The sequence below is a fragment of the Enhydra lutris genome, unplaced genomic scaffold (genome assembly GCF_002288905.1).
Source record: "Enhydra lutris kenyoni isolate GAN:26980312 unplaced genomic scaffold, ASM228890v2 scaffoldscaffold29, whole genome shotgun sequence".
Lineage (NCBI taxonomy): Eukaryota > Metazoa > Chordata > Mammalia > Carnivora > Mustelidae > Enhydra > Enhydra lutris.
Window position 1 is genome coordinate 18,114,549 of NW_019154113.1, and position 26,488 is coordinate 18,141,036.

The 26,488-nt window shown below is 49.6% G+C and overlaps 1 protein-coding gene across 2 annotated transcripts in view; it reads right to left on the reverse strand.

Moving 5' to 3' along the window:
- LOC111152573 (CREB regulated transcription coactivator 3) overlaps positions 1 to 26,488 on the reverse strand; it is a 97,979-nt gene that overhangs the window by 18,861 nt on the left and 52,630 nt on the right. For both annotated transcript variants that reach the window (XM_022511060.1, XM_022511059.1), the window contains exons 3-8: positions 21,664 to 21,783; positions 13,204 to 13,265; positions 11,772 to 11,834; positions 9,618 to 9,718; positions 3,281 to 3,316; positions 1,462 to 1,547 (exon numbers count right to left, since the gene is read on the reverse strand). In XM_022511060.1, the coding sequence (XP_022366768.1) occupies positions 1,462 to 1,547; positions 3,281 to 3,316; positions 9,618 to 9,718; positions 11,772 to 11,834; positions 13,204 to 13,265; positions 21,664 to 21,783 (468 nt within the window). The remainder of the gene's footprint in view (positions 1 to 1,461; positions 1,548 to 3,280; positions 3,317 to 9,617; positions 9,719 to 11,771; positions 11,835 to 13,203; positions 13,266 to 21,663; positions 21,784 to 26,488) is intronic.

Sequence of the window (26,488 nt, forward strand, 5' to 3'; positions counted from 1 at the left end):
CGGGGAGCCTGCTTCCCTCTCTCTCTGCCTGCCTCTCTGTGTACTTGTGATCTCTGTCTTTCGAATAAATAAACAGAATCTTAAAAAAAAAATCCAAAAAGGCCAGTGTTTTATAGAGAGAGTTTTTAAATCAACATTATTTTCCCAACTGGCCTCAGAGAAAAGGAAGAAAACAAAAAACAAAACAGGGTGAAGAAGGAGGAAGGAAACACGTATTTCCACTAAAACATAAGCTTCAGGAGGGCAGGGTTTTTACTCTGTTCATTGTACTATCCCTGTAGCTAGAGGGCCTGGTGATAGGGGCTCGATAAATAGACTGTGGGGAAAAATGAATGTACCACTGACTCAACTCTTCTCCCAGAAATGGCTTAAGGAGTGCTGCAAATCCCTACGAAGTAGGGTGAGCTCCTCCTTCCAGAGACAGCAGTCCCTGGCACTTGGGAAAGAGTGGGTGCTACTACCCTTCCCGCTGGAGAAGATGGTGCTGTCCTCCAAAACCATCTGTGCCTCCCACGGCCACAAGGACAGCATGGCCCCTCCTACTGTTTAGTATGTTCATTTTTTATTTCAGTTTATTTAAGTCCCCTGTACACCCAACGTGGGGCTCGAGCTTCTGACCCTGAGATCAAAAGTCTCGCGTGCTCTTCTGGCTGAGCCAGCCAAGTGCCCCGAAGTACATGCATTTAAAATGATATCTCCCCCTCTCCTCCCCAAAAGATGAAACATCATGTATATCTTGCTTTTATAAAAAAATGCCCTTTCAAGCCCACCCTTAATGCTAATGGTGACTCTGGTAGATCTGGCAGAAGAAATTGGGATCTGACCATAAGGCAGTACAAGCATCACTAATGCCCTTTCTTTCAAAGGAAACACAGCTTCCCTACGGGAAGAGAGGCCACGTCAGGTTCCGTGGGACCTCGCTCCTTCCACAGCCAACAAGATTCACAAGAGCCGTGGTGGTGGGCAGCTGGCAAGCTATACACACAAATACTCAGAGGCTCTCGGAAAGTCACAAAACAGATGACCGACTTACTGACTCCGAGGACTCAGGTCAAACACACTTCATTAAAGAAACGGGTATCTGGTGAACCAGCCACGCACAGAAACTGGTGACGGGGAGAAGGTTTGGCTCTAAAACAGAAAAATCTGCTTATGACTAGTCACCAGGCTTCGGAGCTTCTAGAAACACGAATGAGGAGTGAAGGATGGACAGGATTTTCTGAATGAGTAAATTCACATGAAAACTGTGAGTTTCGTGAACAATGTCAAGAGATCCCTGTCCTAATTCATCGACACAGTTGTAGTCAGTTTCACTTAAACCATCATTCCCTAATGTACTCTTCCATCTCTGTCCCCTGACATCTTTGCTTCCTTTTTTCTCAGTTCTTATCTCCCCCACCGCAGGATTTTAGTGACCTCGTAAGTGTAAATATTCAGTGATAACACAGACGACTCCCCTACCTCCTTGGTCTCCCACAGTTGTTTTGGCAGTGGCTTGGGAACGTTTAACAGATTCTCTTCTTTCAGTGGGCCCGGGAAAGACAGCACTGAAGGGGGGAAAAAGACATATTCACCACGTTCAGAAGGCAGCCATCCCACCCTCAGCCAAATCATCCTCGCAAAAAATGACTGATATGGCACTGTGTATTGACTGGGGAAGAGCTGGTGTGGGCCTCTGCAGCCAGGCACTGAGCAAAGGCCTTTGGAGACACAGGAAAAGGGCATTACAGAGATGGAGAGATAAGAAAAAAAAGCCTAGGGTGCCTGGGTGGCTCAGTTGGTTAAGCAACTGCCTTCGGCTCAGGTCGATCGAGTCCCGCATCGGGCTCCCAGCTCCACAGAGTCTGCTCCTCCCTCTGAACTTCTCCCCTCTCATGTTCTCTCTCTCAAATAAATAAATAAATAAATAAAATCTTTTTAGAAAAAAAAGAAAAAGGAAAAGAAAAAAAGGCCTAGAAATGAGGACGGACTAGAGGGTGGATGACTGTGGAGTCGAGCTGCTCTTCTCAGTGGAGCGTGGCCTAAGTAAAGGAGTGGCAGGAGATCCAGTTTAGAAGGTCAAGGACAGATCGACAGGCCCCCAAGCTTGGCAAGGAGATGGTGGAAGCCGATGCAATGGGGATCACACAGTGGCCCAGGAGGGATGAAATGAGGATAACCAAGACAAGAGAAACACCATAGGGAAGACAAGGCGGCCATGGGGCTGCCTGGTGACGGGCTGGGAGAGGGGAAGGGAACTGAAAACCCAGAGGGCTTGAAGCAGAGCTGTGGGATGGCCAGCTCTGTGCTGAGGGACCATCCCACGGTTTTCTGCGTTATCGCTCTCAGTCTGGCCAGGTGAAACGGGGATCATGTCATCTGATGTCAGGAAGGGGATACATCATGAGAGACACTAATGACGGCTCGAAACTAGGGATGCTGTTAGGTCTCAGTGACGGTCATGGCTGCCCCGTCTCAGCCCCACACAGGATAGTCTCCAAACCCAAGAATAACAGACCCTGGAAAGAAGTCACTTGAAACGGAGACCAAAGTTGCTGAGGAGAGTCTGAGATGCAATGCTCTTTACTCGGCGCCAGGAAGACGGCGGTCAGGTCTGCTTGGCTCCTCGGGCCTGCCCCAGCGCTCCCAGGGGTCTCTCTTAATTCTGCTATTCCAGCCGCTCTCTTTTGAAGAGCTTATTTGGCCAAGTTAAATCTCAGGTTATAGAGATTCAGAGAAAGAAAACAGTGCCTGGTTCCGAATGAATAGAGGAACCGTGTCACTCTCTCCTTTGTTAGTGGCTTCGGGAGTCATCTCAGTACATCTCCAACAGCAGCTGGCTTCGTGAAGCTCAGTATCTCCTGCCAGATCTGCAATTTCGTTTTGCAACCAATTTGCCTTTTTCTGGCATTTTTACTTACGTGTGTCAATTACCCACTTGCAAAACTTTCTAAGTAGGAACAGACAGCTGAGAAGGAAGGGGTCTTGGGATAATTAATGGTCCGAGGGACCGACTCATTCCTACTTTGCTGTGGATATGGATACAATTTTGCTTCCCTGCACAACCTTGTGACCATGGGACTGTGAGGACTCAGATGACAGGGAGCCTTTGTGATCTAAGTACACGGTTCCTCCCCATGCCCTTGATCGTGGCTAGCCTGGATTTTATACAGCCTCTCAGAGAAGTGAACTGAGCAGCTGCCATGGGCACTTGGGAAAGTCCTGAGAGCAGGAGTCTCGGGAGTGTGAAGGGAGGCTAGAGATGCCGCGCTCAGCACCAGCAGGAGAAAGCAGGCCGTACCTTCCCCGTGTACGTCGTTCTCACCATCACAGAAACCTGGTGGGAAAGGGAAAAAAATACACTTTTATGTGGTGCTTTCAATTTTATTTATCTAAGAATTAGTGACTCTTTCTGATTTGAAACAGAATCGTGAAAATTCCAGGGTGATTTTGGTACACTGATGCTCATCCAAGGTGCTCTAGCATTTCTACGAACATTAGAATAGGTATGGCCCGTTGAGTCGAGAGTTGGCTCCTTTCTACTCCTCCTTTAAAATGATCTCAGTCTTAATTTTTTTTTTAAAAACCGCCTCTGTCTTGAAAGAACAATGTACAAAGTCTGAGAACCTCTATTCAAATCACAAAATAAAGAAGTTCAGATCAAAACTCTTCCAAGTTGCGGGGGTTGGGGAAGGGCTGGTAACTTCAAAAGTCTACGTGACTGGTTCACACGAATCATGCATGTCTAGAGGGACAGACTGCAAGTCCCATGTTGTATGTTGCTATATAGATTGCTTGCAAAGAGTCAAATTATTTTTTAAAAAATTATCTGTAGTCTCTGTCAATTTAAATAGCATATATGATAGCTATTCACAAAGTTTTAAACATTTGACTTAGAATAAATTCTGGCTGAATCAAATATTTTTAATCCATAAAATATACTGCAGATAACCAACCACAGTATTTTTCATTGTTCTAAGCTAAAACCCATGAATTAGGTGACCATCCTCCTTGGAGCAAATACACTGAGTTTTCTTTCTTTTTTTTTTTTAAAGATTTTATTTATTTACTTGAGAGAGAGAATGACAGAGAGAGCATGAGAGGGGGAAGGTCAGAGGGAGAAGCAGACTCCCTGAGTAGGGAGTCCCAATGCGGGACTCGATCCTTGGACTCCAGGATCATGACCTGAGCAGAAGGCAGTCGCCCAACCGAGCCACCCAGGCACCCCTACATGAGCTTTCAATATAAAATCAGGACAAAGTTTTAAGTTCTGAGCCTTTAAATATACTTAAATGCTTGCTTAAAGTTTAGATAAGTTTCTGGAGAACCTGATAAGCCTCTACAGCTTCAACACCAGGTGTAATGATCATTCTTTCAACATGGATTCGTCAAGTTCCTACAAGGAGGGAGTGCTAGGCGTGGCCAGGTGGGAGAGGACCAGTGAAAAGTCCGAACGCTGAAGCAAATTCTCAAAAACAGGTAGAAGACTGACCATTTCAGTAGAGCCCGGGGCGGGGGCAACACTGAGAATCCCCAGGAGCACTAACAAGCTGATAAACCCAGCACGCTCATAAAGACAGAACGTCTCTCAGCCCACGGAAGCAGAACCCAACTTAGTAATTTAAGACTTTATTTTAGTGCACAGAAAGACTTGGGTAAAAGCCTGTTAAAATGTAGCTTTGTGGGCCCAAGCCTCAAAGACTGATTCGGAGGGAGTGAGAATGGGCCCAGGAATCTGTTTTTAACGATCACCTCTGAGGACTGTCCGCAGACCATCCTTGGCCCACTTTCCGAGGGACCTGGACGAGGCTAGACCTGAATTCTGATTTGACGTCTCCAAAGAAGGCAAGGTGAGGGCTGCCCGGCTGGCTCAGTGGAAGACCAGGCAAATTCTGATCTTGGGGTTGTGAGTTCGAGCGCCACAGTGGATGTAGAGATGACTTTAAAATCTTAAGGGCGGGGGTCGCCTGGGTGGCTCAGTGGGTTAAGCCTCTGCCTTCCGCTCAGGTCATGGTCTCAGGGTCCTGGGATCGAGTCCCGCATCGGGCTCTCTGCTCAGCAGGGAACCTGCTTCCTCCTCTCTCCCTGTCTGCCTCTCTGCCTACTTGTGATCTCTGTCAAATAAATAAACAAAATCTTTTTAAAAAAATAATAAAATAAAATAAAATCTTAAGGGCGGGGCACCTGGGTGGCTCAGTAGGTTAAGCATTCCACTCTTGATCTCAGGGTCATGAGTTCAAGCCCCACGTTGGGCTCCACACCTAGTGTGGAGCCCACTTAATAAAAATAAAATAAAACCTTAAAACAAACAGACGAAAAACAAAGCAAGGTGAGCAGAGCATCAGAAAATGAGGTGCAGAGAGAGTGAAGGTGAAGCTCTACAACGGCAACTGTCAGCAGGACGGAAAAGAAACTTCTCATGCATCTTTTGGCTTCCTTAGGGCCCTCATCTTGGGAAGGGGCTGGGAACGTGACCATTCTGACCACTACACCGGGATTATCCCATTGCAAACAACAGACTGGCTTCACTCAGCAACCTGGCGTGGTATGAGGCTACATCGCTTCATCAAGACCCCAGGCCCCCCACGCTCCCTTAGTATGGCTGCCCTGGCCCTGGAACATGAGGACCCGGCGGAGGGCTACCTGAGGAAACTGGATGGCAAGCAGATACCCCACCTGCTCTCCTGTTCGTGCCATCCTTCTCCCTCAGATGGGCACAGAAGGAGGGCTTCATGGAGGAGGTGGCACCGCAGTTAGGCCCTGAAGGATAATGATGGGGATGACCATAATGAGAGCTAGCAATATGGCTCACGTACCACGGCCCAGGCTTCACAGCACTGCGAGGCAGTCCATGTTGTCCTCACAGCAGCCCTGAGGCAGGCACCGTGAGCTGCACCACTAAGTTCTGGGACTAGAACTCTGGCCTGTGTGCCTCCAGGAAGTCCAGCTGCTGTAGTGGGAGGGATGTGGACACTGGGGAGTGAGGTTGAAGGGGACGCCCCAGTGCAGAGTTGGGAGGAGGAGGACAGGGAAGGGGACGTGAGGCCAAATGTGTCTCCTAGCAGGAGATGGGGGGCATGGCAGATGGGGCTGGACTGAAGCAGTCTGCCGGTGGCTCAGCGGGAGACACGGAAGGGGAGTGACAGGATGACAGCTGAGCTCTGGAGAGAGTGTTCCAGCAGCGCGTGTGAGATGGACGGAGAGGAGAAGGCCCAAAGGCAGGGAGACGGTGTGGGAAACTGGGAGGTCAGTCCGGGCAAGAAGGAAGTGGGGGCCAGGCACTGAGGACAGGAGAGAGGCCGGCCTGCTCTGAGGCTCGCTGCAGGGCAGGAGGGCTGGGACTCGGCTGCTGAATGCTGTGAGGGCTGTGGGAGGGAGGGTGAGGCTCCCAGGTTCAGCGCCCAGGTAAGCGGAACAACGGTGGCGGCCATGACTGGTTTGTCAGAGCCAAGCTAACGCAGAGTCAACATATCCACGCCCGGATCTGTATTACTGGATGACAAAATACCATAGGATACAACTAGAAATAAAGCATTGAGCCTAAAAAGGGAACGCTTTGTGACTGGACATCAGGAAACAGAGGAAACTCACTCACATCCGTCCCACAGGGCTAAGGGATGGCCGCGGCCAAGGCTGCATCTGTGTTCCGGGCACCCAGGAGGCCTCAGAGCCGCTGGGCGCTGACCTCCTGAGTGCAACACAGACCACGTGCCCTCTGCCCGCTCCCATGCCGCACAAATAGAAAGTCCTCCAGTGGCTGGATTTGCAGAGCTGGGTCCCTTCACAACAAGCCTCTGGGGCTTCAGCCTCCCCATTCGGGCACTCCTGCCATCTGGGTGATGCTTTTGCCCCTGTTTAGATCTGAGATGTTTGTGCCCTCCCCCTCTCCGTCCTCTCCTCCGTGCAATCAGGGGTCATTAACAGGCTCACTTCCTACGGGTTGTTTGCATTTTAGACCTTCTTCTTAACTGTGCAGGTCACAGCGTTTGCCTGTGGACAGAGGATCATTAAAACACAGAGGTCCAAGACACGCCTCCTTCCCGGAGGAGGAGGTCGGGGCTACGGTTCCCAAACTGGTACAACTCAGCATCTATCTACAAGCTGTGGGTGCAGAAAAGACCATTCTCCCACACTCTTCAGTCCTGAGCTCCAGACTGCTCCCGGGAAGGACAGGACCAGCCCCCATGTCCATGACCACGTGGGAGTGGGGGGCAGTTAGGGGACAGGCCTGGGCCTCAGGACAGAGCCAGGGTCCCAGTGAGCCCTTAGGCTTGCCCGGCAGTGTGCATGTGAAATGGCGAAGCACCCCGGCCACCAGGGAAATCTGGTCATGGCTTCTCTTCGTAGATTCTGAATAATGAAAAGAAAAGAAACTAAAAATCTTGTCTGGTGTAGAAGCTTATTCCTGTTATTTACATCACCCACTTACCACTGACGCCTAATTGTCACACAACTCAGTAACCATTGTGAAAATTACTAAGCATGAACACACCAATGGCTTCATTCTCTGGGGATACACAGTCCTGCTCACAGATGTACCAGTTTATTGCTCATGTGGCTAAGTTAGGAGCAAGTACTCCCTCATCACCAGCTTGCAAACAGATAGACAGAGAGTGGGGACATGGTGGCTGCATCACTGAGCTCAGGAAGGATTCCCAGGGAAAGAGCGGTTACTGCTACTTCTGCTACAGAGCCTGAATCCTGGGCTTCAACTGCATTTTCCCATCACTTTTTAAATCCTTACTTTATTTGGTTGGTTCTATAATAAATACCTTTTTGCCAAGCTAGCTGGTATTTTTAAAATCCAAAGGGAAAGAAAATGAAAAACTTTTAATGAATTACAGGGGGAAAATACACAGAACTCTTTAAAATAGCTCCCACCGACAAATATAATTCTCCAGAAATAATCCCCACCCTTGGAGACTTGAATAATATTTTAAACACACTGGCTTTCCCATGTAAACACATCCATATTTGGCCGTGTTTCTGAGTTGTGCTGTCCTCACACGGCAAGCGTGCACAAGTAGGCCCACAGCTCGGACGCTGGGGCTGGAGGCTCCCCCCGTGACCCCCCAAACCCGACAGACACTGCGGCCCCACAATCTCCAGTCGCTGACTTGACAAGGAGTGACCACCTCGATTCTTGAGTCGGCCCAGGAATTCTGCTTCCGATTTCTTTCTTGCTCCGTCTGCCAAGAGCAGCTCTGACACAGTTCTGCCTGATTCCTTCTCACTCACCCCTTCTGACATCTCTCATCTCTCCTCTCACAGGCCCTGCGGCTCCTGGTATGAATACTTCACCTAGTCAATCCCTTTCTGTGCTTTCTCTCTCTGCGTGCAGGCCTCAAAGGCTCTTTATTTAAATTATCTGCAGTTGCCTTCTGGTCTCTAGGCCTCTGGCCCTTTCTGCAGAAGCATAAACTTTGCAGAGAGGACAGGAGACGTGAAGGAACGATAGAGGCCGAAAGGTGGCTCTTTATCAGTGTCTCCGGGGTCAAAACCCATCTATCTGGTTCCCTCCCAGTCCGGGGAGACCAGGATGTCGCCGTACTTCTTGGCACTTCCACTGATCACAGCCGCTGCTTTTCTGGCCTTTGTGTATATGGTCCCATCTCTGCCTCTCCCGGAGCTAAACTCTCACGTCTCCCCATAGACCCTGCTCCTCCAAGCAATGAGCATCGGGCTCCTGTCCAGTTCCCACATTCCTGCCAGTCTGACGCTCCCATTCCCATGGACGGAAACACGGCCAGATGGCCCAGACCAACTCTCAAAGATCTGGTGCTTGAAACGTAAGAAATGTTTAGGCCAAGGCAGTCATCTACGAGTGAGACCAACGGAACAAACACAGCGAAGTCATTACTAATCCCACCCCTACTATATGCAAGGAAGGAAGACCTTGAACAGTCTCCAAATAGAGGCTATTTGGGGTTCAAGTGGTCTGAAAAATAAAGAAAACCAGAAAGGCTGGGATTATCTTGACCAAGATTTACTTTTTCCCCTGTTTTAAGACCGAACACCTAGCCCTAAGTGTTGTGGACAAGAGTCAACCTGCATAGGAAGGAGGTAATGCAAGACCATTATTCCTATTAGATTATCACTCCCAAAGGAAAGGCAGGCTTGCGGTGTGTCTTAGTGAAGCAGGTTGGGTTCCTGGCAGATGAGATGTCAGCCCCTAGAGTGTTCTAGCAAGGGCTCTGTGCCTGCAAGCCACTGTGTAATTTCTCCATCACCGAGGGTCGCTCCTCTGTGCCGTGCACCGTGCTGGAGATAAGACCATCAGGATGCTGACTTTTCAAGAAATCTACACCAAGCAGAGGGAGAGAAGGCAGAAGGCAGCCAAGTGGCACAGGTGCCAAGATAGGCCTGAGCCTATCTCCAGGCTGTGACAAGGACATGAGTAGTTCTGGGCTGGTAAAGGGAGGAAGGTCAAGGATGGCCCCAAGGAAATGACAACAAAGCCAAGGGTGTTGGTCAGGTAGGCTGGGGTAGATCAGAGAGGAAAAGATGGGAACAGGAAGACACATCAAGAGTGGTTGTCCTGGCCGACAGAGGTGACTGAGGGCCAAATCCCGGAGCTGGAGTCACTCCAAACAGAATGAGAAAGCAGACGCTGTGAGCAGTGGGCCTGTGTGTCTTACCCATGTATGGGGCAGGCCAGGTGGACTGGCCCCCTCCTCCGTAGGGGTCCTGGGGCTTAGCGCTCAGAGCACTCGTGTGAAGCGCGGAATCAGAATTGGTCCTAAGGGGAAGAGGAGAGAGTCTGACTGAAAATCCATTTTTCCTTAGGAAGAATGCAATATTTTTTGCTGAAAATTACCAACAGGAGAGAACTCAAGCACCCATAGGATGAGGAGTCTGAACCTACCTGAAGTCCCTCACCTCGGTAACAGCCTCTGAGGGTTGCCCACACCCAACAAGACCTTAATCTGTACGTGTATAGTCTCACGCTTCAAAGCTAATGGCATAATGCTCTATTTCAACAACGTAGAGCTTGGACTCATGGCCTCCCCCAAGGGGCTCCCTGTTCTCCCTGCAACACAGAAGACGGGTGGGACCAGTGCATTCTTTGCTCCAGATTTTCTCCATGTGAGAGTAAGTCCTCCTGTGTGAAAGGTTCCCTACAGCCTTGCTCAGGGGGCATGCAAGGTCGAGACGACTCTGCAAATAATACTAAATGTTCTTTGCCTTCTGCTCTCATTCTCTCATGAGCACAGCAGTTTCCGGCAATGGCCTGTGAGGTCACTATGGACGGAATGCATAAACTGAGAACCCAGCTACCTTCAAGAGGGTTGTGAAAGGTAAAACAGCGCCCCCTTTTTGGTAAATTCTTCGTTTTAGAAAATATAACGCGCTTCCTAAAAGAAGGCATCTTTTATGTTGACGTGTAATGAATCTATTATTGCTATTCTTTAATTTTTAAATTAACAAGTATCTTTTATAAACAGATGAATATCAACAGACACAGCCATATATGCAAACACTCTTTGAGGGCCTCAGTGGTTTTTAAGACTGTAAAGGGGTCCTAAGACAAAAAGGTTGGGAACCCCAATCTACAGCAAATTTTGGAAATTGCCCCCAACGGCTCCAATTTCTACATAATCTTAAGTCTAAGGGATGATTATTTACTTTTTCTCATCCATGGGTCAAACTATCTGCCATGAAAAGAACTTGTGAGAGATGTCAGATAGCTGAAAATGCTTCCTGTGGTCTCTTCTAGGTGACAGCCTCAGGTGGCCATTAAGCTGTGTGGCCTGACTGTGCACCATGGCGGTGCCGTGTTCAGACAAGGGTATGGGGTGGGAGTGGGGGCAGGGAGAGCAAGTCGGAAGCTGCATGAGGCAGCAGAAAGAGCATAGACCCTGGGATCTGAGACCCCTGGGTTTGGATTCCAGCTCCTTCACAGATGCAAAAAGGCACAAGAGAATATCAATCAAACGCAGAGAGACAACTGGGAAAATCCGTATATAGCCTGGGTTTGGCTAATATGAAGGAATCGCTATTAATTTTGTTACGTGTAATAATGGCATTGTGGTTGTGTTTTCTTTAAAAGAAGTTCTTATCAACCGTTCCTGTTAGAGACATTTACAGGGGCAGTAGTCTATCTGGCGGGGGTGGGATAGGGATGGGGGTATACGGCACGACACGGATGAGGACCAAAGCTGAAGGGTGGGCACGGGGACTTCTGGTCATGCTTTTCTCTTCTGTGTATGTTTTATATTTTAACACTATAAATGGTTTAAAAAAAAAAAAGTCTCAGTTCCATCACATGCTAGCTACATTGCCTTGGACAAGTCCTTTAGTCTCTTAAAACAGAACGTAATATTCGTTCTTGAGGGCAGCTGTCAGGATCGAAAACACTGACCTCCACACAACACTCAACCCTGGCATTGGGCCGAGCACGATCACGACAGGAGGGAACGCTGGCTGGGTGCTAATGCTACCCCTGTTTCTCACAGATCTGATGTGATTCTCACACCCGCCCCCCAAGAGAGGTGTGATCATCTGCCTTTTCCAGATGGGTAAACTGGGGCGCAGAGAAGTTATACAACTTACTCAAAGTCACACAGAAAGACCCAACCCTGTAGTCCCCCCAGGACCTCATCTATGGATTTGGTACTGTTTGTGCAGACCTTCAATAAATGGTGGGAGATTTAGGCTTTTTAAAAATACTTCCTATAAACACATGTGACAGGCATATCCTCTAGTAACTGGATAATACATAAAGAACATCAGGAAAATAAAATCAATTGGTCTTCTTTAAATTTCTTTCTACGAGTGACCAACCCGGGTACCTGTTAAGAGCAGATGTCAGCCTGAATCCGGGGTGCTTCTCTTCTTTCCAAGGATGCTGTTGCCTTTAAAAACCAGAATGACAGAAAAAGTAAAGACGTTCAATTCACAGGAGCAAAGGGGATCCTTGGGCCCAAGTTTGAGAACCAGCTCTTCTACTCACCCGGGGAAATTCTCCCGCATGCTCCATGCCTCGTTCACCTTGCTCAACATTGTTAAAATGAGGTCAGACTGAGGGGTCTCTCCAATTCCTATGATTCCTGATTTCCATGATTAAAAACCCCCACAAATCCATAAGAACAGGATTAGCTAGTGGGGCATATATGGAGGTTTGGTTTGGTTTTGTCTTAAAAAGGGCCAACAAGCACCTTTGAAATAGTTCAAAATCCATGACCGTCTCCTCTCTAGGGGATATGAGGTCTCTGTCCAGACGTGGAAAAAGTCACCGCTCAGCACATACCCCAAGAGTGTGTGGGGGGGGCACCCTGACAACCCTACAGGTGGAAACCGTCTTCCATCGGAGACACTGTGAGGAGGAACACAACTGGCACAGGGGTCGCACTCACGGAAACACTTCTCGCACTGCTCGCACTGCTCTGGGCAGCTGTGGACATTTCTTCCTTGGACACTAACTTTCAAAATATCGGTCTGGAGAAGTCTTTCTCTGACTAAAAATACAATATTGTATTTATCCCACGACCCTGAAGCCCAGGATTCTTGAGGGCAGCTGAAAACCGCCTGGAGGCAGGAGCCCGTTACCCATACGGACGTTGCGTGTCCTGTGTTAATCACCATAAGTGCTCAGTCAGGATCTCCCCAGAGAACAGACAGAGAGTCAGCCTCAATGCCGAGAGCGCTCTGAATGTCTCTTTTTTGATGTGTACACTTCAGTGTCTCCTGATTCTGACTTGGTGATCTGGGAACGTGCCACACAAGCAATGGGTACACCAGTCTTTGCAGCTGGTTTTAGATTCCATCACTCTCTAAATACTCAATTTTGGGAGGCACATATCCTCTGTATACAAAAATACTCAGAGACCCTAAATCGAACCCACTTAGCAAATCACATTTTGAGAAGCTTATTAAATCTTTCACTCCTTCCAACAGCTTACTAAGACACCCTGAGCAAAGGTGGTTATTTTCCCATGTCTCAAATACAAGGACACCGCATCAGGTATCCTCTTGGTAGGTGTAGTGCGAGTGCGTTTCCATTTGATTTTAAATATGAAGATCTAGATTTTTTTTTAATGATTTTTCATCTTAGACTTCCAGATCAGCCTAGGATCCTACCTGAAAGACCTAAGTTTTCTAAGAGAAAACAAGATTCTACAATTTATGTCAGAAATTTATAAAACAATATTCAAAGTGGATTAAAATAAAGTGAAAACATTGACAAACAACACGTGCCCGCTTATTAAAACACGGCTCACTTACCTTGGCCAGCTCTCATCTAGGGGCTGTGAGGAGTAATTGGCTCCAAAAGTACCACCATCAAAGTGAAATTTTTTAATAAAGGAAAAATAAAATTAATGGGAAGTTGAAACCGAATGAAGGCAGCAGAATTGTGGAGAGTTAAACACCTGAGTGTCTGGTTCTTATTCCTCTACACCGACAGCTCTTCCTCCACGCTCTCTCTGAAAAGCCTATTGGAAAATTGCCCCTGGAAAGCCTATTGCTCTCACCAGTGCCCTCTTCGTGTGATTCTTGTGGGGTCTTTTGTTTTTTGTTTTTGTTTTTTTGCCTGCGTAGCATCTTTTGATTTCGCGAACTGCCCTGCCCTTCACCCCCAACCTGGTAAGGCCGTCCTGCACAGGCCCCTCTGTCCCATGGGATAGATCAGGCTCAGTATTTCCGGTCAAGGTACCTTATAGCCTCGGCAACAGTGACTGGCTAAAGGACAGGCTCATGAAACAAGCCCGAAGAGTGCGTCGGAGGAGAAAAGGGAGTGCCATCAGCTGGTGAGCCTGAGAGTCCTGTAAAAGTCTGCAAGAAGAGAAAGCCTGTCCACACGGGAAGTCAGCACAGATGTGGCACCTTGCAGACAGTCTCGATGCTATCAGATGAACCCCCGGATCGAGCCCTTGGGCTTCCAGTGACATAAGCCAGTGAGTGTCCTTTACTCAAGCTGAGGATTCCCATTACTTACAGCCAAGAGAGCTGCATTAGATTTGTGGAGAAATGCTAAGCTCCTTGGGTTGTCAGGGGCCCCATTGTATAAATTCCTTATTCTTCTGGGGGTCTAGCATGCCTCGGAACACATTCCAGAGGCACAGAGAAACAGACGTGACGCTATCTATCTGTGTGGGGGGCAGGAGAGCTGTCTGGTTAATTAAATTAATTAAACGCATAGAATAGTTTCAATCAAGGGGCACTGCCTAGGAGGTGTAGTCGTTTAAACGAGTGGCTCTTGGGTTTTAGCTCAGGTCGTGAGCTCAGGGTTGTGATCTCAGGGTCGGGAGGCTGAGCCCCATGTCGGGCTCTGAACTTAGTGTGGAGTCTGCTTGGGTTTCCCTCTCCCTCTGCCCCTCCCCCGTTCTTTCTCTCTCTCCAAAAAAATCAATAAATCTTAAAACAAATCTTTTTTTTTTTTTAAGATTTTTTTTTTAATTTATTTATTTGACAGAGAGAGATCACAAGTAGACGGAGAGGCAGGCAGAGAGAGAGAGAGAGGGAAGCAGGCACCCTGCTGAGCAGAGAGCCCGATGTGGGACTCGATCCCAGGACCCTGAGATCATGACCTGAGCCGAAGGCAGCGGCTTAATCCACTGAGCCACCCAGGTGCCCCAAAACAAATCTTTTTTAATCATAATATTCTCCTGCTAAAAAATCTTTAATGATCCTCTGTCACGTGCTTGGGCTCAGGACGGAGGGGAGGGGCCTATCCTGCAGGCCTGGGCTGGGCGTCCCAGAATGCGGCACGCGTGTAAGGTGGCACTCAGAGTTTCCCAGTGATCCGGCGTGAGGGGCCTCCTTTGTGAGGGGAGGCGTCATGATCCCAGTTTCACCTTCCGTGGATCCGTTCTGCCCCATCCAGCTAGCTTACACCTTCAGCTGACTGCAAGTCAATACAGCAGAAGAGACGATTTTCAGAAGAGAACCATTTCTTCAGCATTAACTACCAGGCTTCGGGGTGGCGAAGTGCAGACTAGAGTAGCCACAGGAGAGGTGCAGGTGGCCATGACAAGCACCCCTCCCCTGCAACGAAACACTCCAGCACCTTCACCAGCAGAAGGGAGGGAGGGGGCGCGGACGCCCCCGTCCCGTGGTTATCTAGCTTTCCCTTTCCCGCAGTTGGATGAATCTCCATCCAAAAAAGCGTCATTTCACGAAGCCAAAGCTTACTGCTTCCCTCGGTACACTGCTGTCCTCAGTCCCCATCACTCGTTCTGCTAACACCAACTGCGAGCAGGGACACAACGGGAACATCATGATCAAACACCAATTACTTCAATGTGGGGGTTCCAGGTGGCATTTCAGACTTTCTGATACACAGTAACGACATGAACATGCAGCGATCTCCTGACATGTCTTTCTTATGGGGGCTGGCTCTGCTGCCCAGGCCGGAGCGCAGCGGCTACCGACAGGCTCGATGGCCCTGCTGACCTGCTCCGCTCCGCCCGGGTCAGGTTCACCCCTCCTTAGGTAGCCGGGTGGTCCCCCACTACTGCAGGTCACTGGGTCAGTGAGGAACTTAGCTTGCACACCTGACGGGCATGGCTTACTCCAGCCCAGAACTCCTAAGCTCAAGCCCTCCCCTCAGCCTTCTGAGAGGCCAGGGCCTAGGCATGCCACCATGCCCGGCTGGGATTATTTTTTTTTAAAGATTTTATTTATTTATTTGACAGAGAGAGATCACAAGCAGGCAGAGAGGCAGGCAGAGAGAGAGGGAGAAGCAGGCTTCCCACCGAGCAGAGAGCCCAACACGGGGCTCAATCCCAGACCCTGAGATCATGACCCGAGCCAAAAGCAGAGGCTTTAACCCACTGAGCCACCCAGGTGGCTCCCAGCTGGGATTTTTAATACAACTGAGCTGAAGCATCAAACATGAAACATTGTGACCTCTGAGCATTCTTAATTCTCACTGTCACATTCTCACTTACTGCCTATTAAAAAAAACCCAAGAACTGTTGGCATCAAGAGAACCACTAGTGCTATTGGCTTACAGTTAAAGTCAACCAAAGGGTGGGGCTCCTGGGGGGGCTCAGTCGGTGAAGTATCTGCCTTCAGCTCAAGTAAGGATCCCAGGGTCCTGAGATCGAGCCCCACGTCAGGCTCCCCGCTTAGCGAGCAGTCTGCTTCTCCCTCTCCCTCTGCTGCTCCCCCTACTTGTGCTCTATCAACAAAAATAAATAAAATCTTAAAAAAAAAAAAAAGGCCAACCTAAGGACAACCTAGAAAAGATTCATTTCTTCTTCTGAAGATTTCAGAAAAGTTCATTTGGGTGGCTCTGATGGCTCCACCAGACTGACAGGTCCTACAGAACAACCTAAAGATGGGGAAAAGAGCCTATTTGTAAACCTGAATTTATCATTAATTCAACAAGCATTTTTGGAATGCCTACCAGCTGCCAGCAACCAAACAGAAAAGCAGCTGGCAACAGGGTCTTCAAAGAGCCCGCCCAGTTTCTCAGCCATCCACGCGTCCCGCCCCCCTCATCAGTTAGCGAGGTTGAAGATGGTACCACCTGCACCTCTGTATCTGCCCCACTCCCCATCCTGCCCCAGTGCCCTCCTCCCCAGCTCCTTGGCTGCCTCCTCGCCTCCCTCCAGTCCTAACGCTCCCTGAGTTCTGCGGCCCACAGCCTCTCAGCCCACACTGCTAGCAAAGGGAGCTGCCGGGGAGAAGGGCCGCAGAATTGCCAGGTGTCCCGCTGTGGGGAGCAGCCCCAGGGGCCTGGAAACACTTGGGGAGGCGTGAGCTGGGCCCACCCTGGCCTCTGGCTGCAGGTGGCCCCAAAGCCACCTGGCTGGCCAAAGCCCAGGAATTCACAAACCCAGACCCCCAGCTGCTAACAGTGCACAGACTCCAAGTCCGAGTTTCCGGCTGCCCCTTCAGCTTCGCCACTAAACATACTCCAGACTCCCCCTGAAAGCCTTCTCCTCCTCCTCCTCCTCCTCCCCCCTGGCACCTCTACCCCTTTTGTAGTCCGTCCACCCGTACTTCACCAACCAAGGTGTTCCCCAAGCGCCTACAGCTCAGAGAGGAAACTCCTCCTCATGTTCCTGCCTCTACCCACCAACAAAGGGGCGCCCTTACTCCTTCTCTGCACGGGCAGCGGTAGGGAAGCTTCTTATTCACTCTTCCTCAGAGGAAGGGGAGTAGCTCTTCTGCTGATAAGATAGGACATCTGTTGGCCCACGTACCCATGGGTGGGGTCACTAAGCCACAGAAGCGCCAAAGAGTTCCACCCTCTCTTCTGGGCTGCCTGCCTCGTGGCTGGAGAGCACAGCCAGGCTTCTCCTTTTGGCTTCCTGTTCCCCTGTGGTGAGGGCACCTGGGGCAGGGCTCAGGAGCGGCTTGCTCCAGGCAGCCTGGATGCTGGCCACATTCTCTCCCAGTCTTGGGGACTCTGGGTCCTCCCAGGGCCAGCATTTTCGGGGCAGGCCTGGGACCTCCCGGGGTGATGGATCTCTGAGTTGGCTTAATAGAACCCGCCACCGAGACGAGTTCCAGGGTCAGATTTAAGACCTAAAGCTGGTTTGGTTCCTTCCTAATTGCTCAACCATGTCTTCACCATCGTGCTACTTCCTCTTGCCCTTTCTGCCTCCCGACTATGTCCTGCTAGAATACATCTTACATGTATTCAATTAAAATTAATTAAATTAAAAGTCAGAGGTTTGGGAAAGTGTCTGAGTGGGATCCTCTGGAGTACCTGCGTGCATGAGGGCGACCTCCTGTTTCCCTCCGCGCGTGAGTGACAGCAGGGTGGCATGGGGAATCCTGAAGTCTGAAAACTCTACATCCCACCCCCATTTCCTTGTCCTTCACAGTGGAAATCATTGATGGGTATTAGGTAAAAACTGGGTGTTGTGATCAAATACATTTTGTTAGTCCTGGCGAGAGAGAACGCTTCTTAACCGCATGGCTTCTTGGAGCCCTGATTTCAACGGTGAGGCTCGGGGTGCGGGGAGAGAGAGCAGGGCTTCTCAAACCTAACAGGCCATGTGTGTCAAAGAAACAGTGTTCTATAAACCAGTGCCCTAAAATTCTCATCTCATTGTGTGAGAAGAATCAGAGCAGAGCCTGTTCCAAAGAGGAAAGCCATTCCGAACTGTGGCCAGTCCTAATGCCTCTCCTCGCGACTGTTCGTGCTGGTTTCCCGGATACCCTATGCTCTTGAACCTTGCTGGGAGTAAAAGTCAGAAAACTTCCAGACATCTATTATTTTTCCCTCTTTCTAAAAATACATTTAGAGGAAAGCATTTTCTATGATTCTTCAGGGTGTCTCCTTCTTTCTCAATGTGTTATCCACAGGGATAATATTATGTTAATTGCTCAGAAATTCAGCAAGATGGTGTTTGGGACCCATGTCTGCGGCCCTTGAGCAGTGAGGAGGGTGGTGAAGGCATGAGCACTTGGGAAAGGGTAGAAGAGCCTGTATTCTGAATTCTCAAGCCCGGGCCCCAGCCAGGGACCAGGCAGTCCCTCTCCTGGAGGGTGGCCCCAGGCCAGAGCCAGCTGGACAGTGTCCTGGTCTTTGCCTCTGGTGGCTGCCCACGCAGGCAGCAAAGCCCACAGCACTTGCCTTCACTGAGGCCATGGCCGCGCACTGCAGAAGGAATCTCTCCATGCCAGAGCTCTGCCCACTGTGGCTGCCCACTCTGGGAGGAAGCCGGAATATTTATTAAACAACGTTCATTTTATGTATCATAGGACGGAACCCTTGTCTGGTCCTGTGGTCTGCCCCTTCTAAAATAACTTCCAAGCCAAGAAACAGCTGAAAGAAAAGAATTCTGAATACAGTTCCTCTTTTTGTTCTAACAAACGTTCAAATCGGTGTTAACACTCGCAATGGACAGAAGCAGGAGACAGACGTTAGGGAGGTAACAGACACATGTGAAAGGCCACCATTTTAAGCAAATTATTTCTAAATGCATGTGGCCATGAAAGGAAAGATGGAATCTTTCTCTAACTTCTCCTGACTCTATTAGCATCTTCAACATAAAATCATCCCTCTCCTGTATTTCATGGGAGCTCATGGTCCCTGCAGGAGAGACACGCTGTCCATTTATGGACAGCCCCAAGCTCAAGAGGCTTTTTTGAACCAGCAAATGTCTGGTCCCCGGGCCCGGGCTAGGTGTGCAGGAAGAGCATACGGAGCGACGTCTCAGACCTGTACTGTGATGAACTTTAATTTATCTGCATGTTTGACTTTTGCTTCCCCTCCCCTTTGGAGGTGACTGGTTTTCTGCGGTTGCTCCCATAAGGTGACCCGTACATGGGGTCAAGTTACACCCTACGGGAGATCACCTGGCAGGAGACGGAGTCCCCTGAACATAGGTGTAGTTGCTCCTTCTGCGACTCTGCACAGGACATTCCCTCTACCTGGGGCATTCCCTCTCCAGTAGCCTTCCTCTCTCCGTACCACTTACCACCAGTCATTTGCCTAAATGTGCAGTCATTTGCCTAAATCGTTGTTTTACCTGTTTGCCTCTGTCCCTTCCCCCAGACTATAAACTCATGAACGCAGGGACACGTCTTATTCACCATTGAGTCTCCTGTGTTTAGAACAGCACTTGTACAGGGGCACGCCTGGGTGGCTCAGGTGGTGAATCATCTGCCTTCCCCTCAATTCATGATCCAGGGTCCTGGGATTGAGGCCCCGTGCTGGGCTCCCTGCTCAGCGGGGAGCCTGCTTCTCCCTCTGCTTCTCCTCCTGCTCCTGCTCTCTCTCAAATTAATAAATAAAATCTAAACAAACAAACAAAAGAACAGTATCTGTACAGAGAAGGGACACTGTAGATATCCCTTCTGATCTCTTCTGATCTCTGCTGAATACAGGACTACATTATCCCCTCACTTGTGGCTTCTCCTTCCAGTCTCGGATCTGCCTCCAGGCTGCCTTTTCCGGGTCCAGGCTGCCCCTCCTATGAGCTCAAGCAGCCCTCGCCGTCTCGGCCACAACTCACCACACTGTGCTGGGAGCACCGTGAGCACTGCGAGGGCAGGGGCCAGACACTGGTGAATACTTAAAATGTTTTCCATGTGTCACTTTCCTTCGATCCCCTCCCCTTCTATGTTATTCCTTTGCTTAAAAAGGCGGTAAGCGTATGTATATCCTTAGACCACACTTGCTGCAAAAAGGATCCGAGATAGCTACAAATAATGTATTTATAAATATGCCACATACGTACTACAATATTCAGAGAGAACACTGACGTGGAGAAAAAAAGAACTGAGAAATTGGAGAAAGACATATTTAAATCAAGCAAAGAAACACTCAAAGCCTTTTGCTTGAGAACTCCCCGCCACCTAGACCAGGTCAGATGCTCTCACGCCACCCACGCATGCGCACCAGCAGGAGACTCGACAGGCTTCACCTCTCCCTCGAGCGTTCTGTGGAAGTGAGGACATATTCCAGAAGAGAACCTGCAGGCTCAGTCGTCATCTCCACCCTCCCTGACAGTGGTCACAAAGTACACAAGGACTACAAGTCAGGGTCTCTCGTGGACCAAATGTGCTGTGTCCCTGGGGGCGAAAGAGGGGAGAAACGGTTCTGTCTGCGGGTCCTACACCTCCTCCCCCAGGGCCTCTCTTACGGGTGTGTGAGTGTGTGTGTGTGTGTGTGTGTGTGTGTGGCCCTGGGGCTGACCCACCTAGTGCGGGGAGGGGAGAGACCCAGGCATGGGCTCAGCTTGCCCAGGGTTGAATTGGTGACCTTTCAACCTCAGCAGTGGCATCTCAGACAAGTGACTCTGGACGCTCAGTTTCCTCCCTGGAAAACGGGGGTTAAAAAGAAACCAAAATTCAGTAGTTTTGAGGACTAAGTGACACATCAATTGCCCAGCACAGTGCCTGGCCTGGGTAGGTGCTCAGCAAACATGCGTGCCCTCCCCCCACTTCCTGGTTTCTCGAGAAGCCAGCTCTGCCATCACTGCCAGGAATTCGGCTCTGCAGTTAACACTCACCCCGCCTTCCTGCGCCTTCCTCCACCCGTGAGGAGCGTGCAGGGAGAACTCCGGCTCTGCTGACACACTGCTTCTCCATCCTCTCCCACAAAACCCGGCTCGGTTCTGTGTCCCCAAAGCCCTGAGCACAGAGCTGGTGGCCCAGCAGTGCCTGTCCCTGACCCCCGGGGCCCCGGCCCTGATCAACGAAATTCACAGTCTCCTTCTCCTTATTCCTACTTAACAGCATAGGATTTGGGGTATGCCGTGCCCAAGAATTTTCCTAACTACCAGCTTTTTATCTTGGGTGTCATTTGCTAAGTTTGAAACTCCATAAATAGAAGATCCTATGAAATTTCCTCTTTAAGTTCTGATGGCAGTTCACCAGGTCAACAGAAATAAAAATCAGTCACATACCTATCTGTTTTAGCTAGACTATCTCTCTAATTTGGTTCAAAGTCAGGTGTCGCTCTGACCTGGCTGCTTTCTGAAGAAGAACCGAGGAGGCCTTGCAACAGGGCTGAATTACAGCTTGTTTATGTTCCTTTCCTTCAGTCAACTCTATCTGTGTTTTCATCAAGTAAATACCCATGATGATCTTACCAACTTTTAGCTGTGGAGATGTTTCTAGTTTCCAACTCACTTATTTTTATCACCTCCATTCATCAGATAAAATGAAGGCTTTGAGGCCAAAGGGGAACCATGGGGAAGATAAATCCCGAAAACCTTTCAAACATTTTAAAACTCATACTCCCCCCCACCCCCCCCAGACAATGAGAAAGGATATTTGTCGTCCTGGCTTGTCCCCAGACCTTCGATGGAGAGGGTGGAAGCGGGTCCTGGCTGGCCTCTCCACCAGCCCGTGGTGGCGGGTCCCACGCACGCTATCAGCCTGGTGAAGGGAGGGCTGCAGAGAGAAGGGATAGGAGTCGGCCCGTGACTGTGAAATTGCCACTCACCGTCAAGAACAGCAACAGGTAACAACAGAAGATGAAAAGACTGATTTCAGCTTTCTACAAGTGTTTACGACTAGGCCTCGAGTCAAGGCAAATCAAATCACATAGCACGTGGGGCTGTTTCCATAAGGTTACAGAGCAATTTAGAACAGTCTTCAGTGTGTTAAGGTGAAAGCTGAAAGAATGGTAATACTACAATTTTATTATTAATGGTAATATTAAAACCCAAGGCAAGACCATGGGTTCATACATCACACCCCAGACAACTCAGAAGTACCCTTGAAATGCACTTATCTAAGCCGGAAAAAGGCTGGATACGAGAACGAGAATGGGATACCTACAGACCGTGGACTATTTGTCCTGCACAGAGTCTTTTTAAAATTTTGACTGAATCAACAATGTTTAAAAATTCAGGGTTGAGGCTTCCAGTGAAAAACCCGAACCCTTTGCCCACACCAATCCCACATTCCCACATAGCAGAAGGGACAGAAATCGAGAGCGGCTGCTCTCTGTAGGTGGGACCCCCATTCTCGTGCTTTTAATGCTTACATCAGACCACTGGGTTGACGTACTGTGTCAGACATCTGAGTCTATAGTCCCTGAGTTAAGCAAAGAGAGAAGAAATATTACCTCAATACAAGTTGAAAATATGCAACTCATTCCCCAACATGGCACAGGTGAAACACAAACAGATTCAGGGTAAATCCGTGCTCAATAAATCCAAAGTCCTTTGTTAAGGGAGGCTTGGCATACATTCATAACATTTTTGGGCTGGCATCATAAAAGGCAATTTTTTGGTTGTCAAAGACCAAACGCCAGGCGTGCCCATTATATCGCGCATGTGACATGCGTGTAATGTGTACACACTATTCTGCAAGGGCCGTGTTTGTGAAACAGCTAAAAACAGATTTTATGTAAATGGAATTATGTAAATAGTGAGCTTACTCTGAAAGGAATCATACAATGGAATATGGTTTTCTAAGGGAGCTGCTTTTAGCTAAGAATGGGTCATTAAATTTTTTTTTTTGTTAAACATACGGATTTTCTCACGCTGGATTTGGGGATGACTCCTCTCTCTCTTCAGTGGGCTAATAAAATGTCTGGGCTAACGGAGTCTAGGTTCTACTCTATTTTTACAAGCCAAATCTGTTAACTTTTTTTTTTTAAGATTTTATTTATTTATTTGTCAGAGAGAGAGACAGTGCACAAGCCGGCGAAGTGGCAGGGAGAGGCAGAGAGAGAAGCAAGCTCCCTGCCGAGCAAGGAGCCCGATGTGGGACTCGATGCCAGGACACTGGGATCATGACCTGAGCCGAAGGCAGCCGCTTAACCCACTGCGCCACCCAGGTGCCCCAAATCTGTTAACTCTTAAAGAGATCTTCGTGAGCAACAACTTTTTTTCACGGAGTGAAACTGCCACTGTAATGGGTAAGCGGGGCATCGGTCTCGGGGGATCTGCACACCCCTCCAGGGTGTGACATGCTGAAATCCCTTTGTTAATTGAGAGGAGACATGCCCACACTTTTTCAGAGCCTGTTTACACAGCAGACATAAGGGACAGATGACTTTGTTCCAGGATGAAAGGGAGGATTCTCCGGTAATGCAGCTCATGTTCACGACGGTGATGCTACTACCTGAAGACACAGCATTTTCACTGAGGGCTCTCAGAGGCCGGCCTACAGAGGTGGGCTGAGGGTCTCCAGAAGCGGTTCCGAAAAAGCAGAAAGTTCTTAGAACATCTTAGAGACTTCCTACGACACGCATATGCGCTATTTACACTTGTGCCTCTTTTGCATTCGTCCCCATGGGCCCAAATCCTGTAACTGCTACTTGGACTTGGCTGGGGGGTGGGGGGAATGGCCTCTGCTACCATTTTAATTTTCTTCTCTTCCTTACCGTGGCACTACTGCACTCTCTATCCCTGTGGCAGCTGATCTCCCTCCAAACGATATTGGGCTCTTTAGTCTTTCCGACTCACAGGGAACGGCCTTGCTCATGAAACGAGCTCAAGCTGGGGTTCAGTCAGGGAAGCCGGGGACCAAAGTGGACTTGGAGCAAGGAAGCCCGTGAAACACTATGGTGTGATGCTTGCTGAGAGCTAAGACTCTGTTATTTAAAAATGTATTTCTGGGGTGCCTGGGTGGCCCCGTGGGTTAAGCCTTCAACTCTTGGTTGTTGTACTCAGTGGGGAGTCGGCTGGGGACTCTTCCTCCCCCCTCCCTGTGCTCGCACTTGCTTGCTTTCTTTCTCTCTCAAATAAAATAAGTAAAATCTTTAAAAAATGTATTTCTTAGATCAACTTTAATACAAAAAAGAAACAGAGCCCTGACACGCTGAAGGCCAAGTATGTCATGCTTTCTGTTCCTTTTCAAGTTTTATTCAGCTTCTACAAGGCTCAGACCCACAGAGCACATCTATTTTTGTGGTCTGTAGTCTGTACTCAACAGTATTTTGTAAACAGTTTTCCGTATACTCAGTAACCCTTACAGTTCCTAATTCAGCAGGTGCACAGTGCTCTACTTCCAATGTTCCTGAGGCCCTCCATGTTGCAGTTCAAAGACCACGTGGAGTCAAACCATTCCAGCCCAGAACCTTTCCTTACTGGCAAGTCACTTCACCTTATCTGTAAAGTGGAAATGATGCTGCCGATAACTTCCCACGAGCTTGTGGAGAAAACAAATTTAGATCATGCACTTGAAAGCTGCCTTATCCCAGGGATCCTGGGCATTACCAGCTGAAATGTCCCCTCCCCCACCCCAATTCACACCCCTCAGTGTGGCTGTCTGTGGACCTAGAACCTTCAGGAAGGTAATGAAGGTGAAATGAGGTAATGAGGCTCTCATCTAACAGCTCTGGGGTCCTTATGAGCAGAGGAAGAGGCAATGGGAGCACGTACACACAGGAAAGGCCATGTGAGGACAGGAAAAGAGGCCTCACCAGAAACCACTTCTGTTGACACCTTGATCTTGGACGTCCAGCATCCAGAATGGTGAGAAAATAAATGTCTGTTGTTTAGGCCACCCAGCCTGTGGTATTGTCAGGGCAGCCCAAGGCGACTAAGACCACTGGGCATGAGCAGATGACACATGCCCAGGGGGGTGGACACGGAGAAGCACCTTGTCAAAGGTGAGGCCACCCTGAGTCCCTCTTGGGATGGCAAGAGCAGCACCACGGTTAGGGGCTCACCCAGTATTCTGAGCCTCCCCAAGGATCCCCAAGGGACCCAGATCTTCATTGGGCACCCATGCCGGGTCACCTCTGAGAGCTGCCACCTGGGGATGAAGAGAATGTCGGCAGGGCCCCGTGACTGGCTTTGGCCAAGGGCTCATGAGCAGACATGATACACATTTGTCCAAACAGAAACTCTCACACTTTTTTCCTCCTGCCGTGAGAATTCCATGACCCAGCTAGGGATACTCGCTCAGCCTCGGCTCTGCAGAGGGAGAAGCATGGAGGAGAGCCACAGCAGGTGCAGTCACCAGCAGCAAATAGGAGTCAAAAAAAAAGAAAAGAAAAAGTTTGCTCAAAGTCCCAGCGTTTCAGGAATGGTTGGTCCACAGCGGAGCCAACTAATATGGTAGTGACAGTGGAGAGAAGCCGCGGTGAGATGGAGAGTCCTGTTTTTGTTGAAGAGCCCCAAGAGGGGTGCCACGTCCGAAGGGCCTGCAGATTGGCTCCTGCATGTTTTGAGGATGGCCTCAGGCTCAAACTGTACCCAATGCCATCCTGTTTCGGAACACGGGAGCCAGACACCAAATGAAGAAGAGAAGGCTTCCATGCCTCCATCTACAGAAGTTCCTCTCCCTTGAGGTCGGGGCACCACGGCTGGACCCCGCAGGGAGACCACGCACATGCTTAGGGCAGCAGCAGGGCAAGGGCAACACAGAGGAGGCAGGACCGATTTGAGAGGACACCCAATGACGCTCCAAGTACCATTGTGGGAAAAATCAGAATTGAGCTAGATTTCCTTTCCTTTCTGTTTGTCCTGGGATGGTGCACTGGTTTTTACTCTGAAATACAGGCACAGACGGGAGGTCCAACAATCTCTGCGGGGCCTGGGCGAGCACAAGTCTTCACACGGCGCCCCGGGCGCGAGGGAGCAGATGGAAACAGCGCACTGCGGAGGGGCCCCAGTCAGCAGCCTGACGACAGGGCGTGACCCCGGGATGCTCACCCGGGACCCTTACCAGCGAAGGAGCGAGCGCCAAACTCAGCTTCACATTGTGATCTAAGTGCCAGGGGCTGAGTGTGGGAAGAAAGGACGGCGTGGTCACCCGAGGCAGGGGAAAGTGCCCAACTCTCAGAGAAGGCAGACGGAGGATGGCGCGCAGCCCACGGACCTCAACAGTGGGGGGCAATGAGCGGGGCTCGGGGTGGGGAGCAGGGGTCAGAGTGACTCCTGAGTTGGCAAGTAGACAGCCACAGCCAGTTCTTAACTAGTTTCTGTGGGTGGCTTTGGCGGGAAGGAGGCAGGTCTCGAACGGTTCAAGGCGCTGCTGAGAACTGGCTGTCCAAGTGCACACAGCCCTGCTCTCAAGCTCCCGACTATTTCTGAAGGTGTCTCCGCGTGGATGGCAACTGCTTCCGGTGTGCAGGGATCAGGACGGCTACTGGGGGAGGCGGAGGCATGAAGGGGCCAGTACTGATGGAGAATGC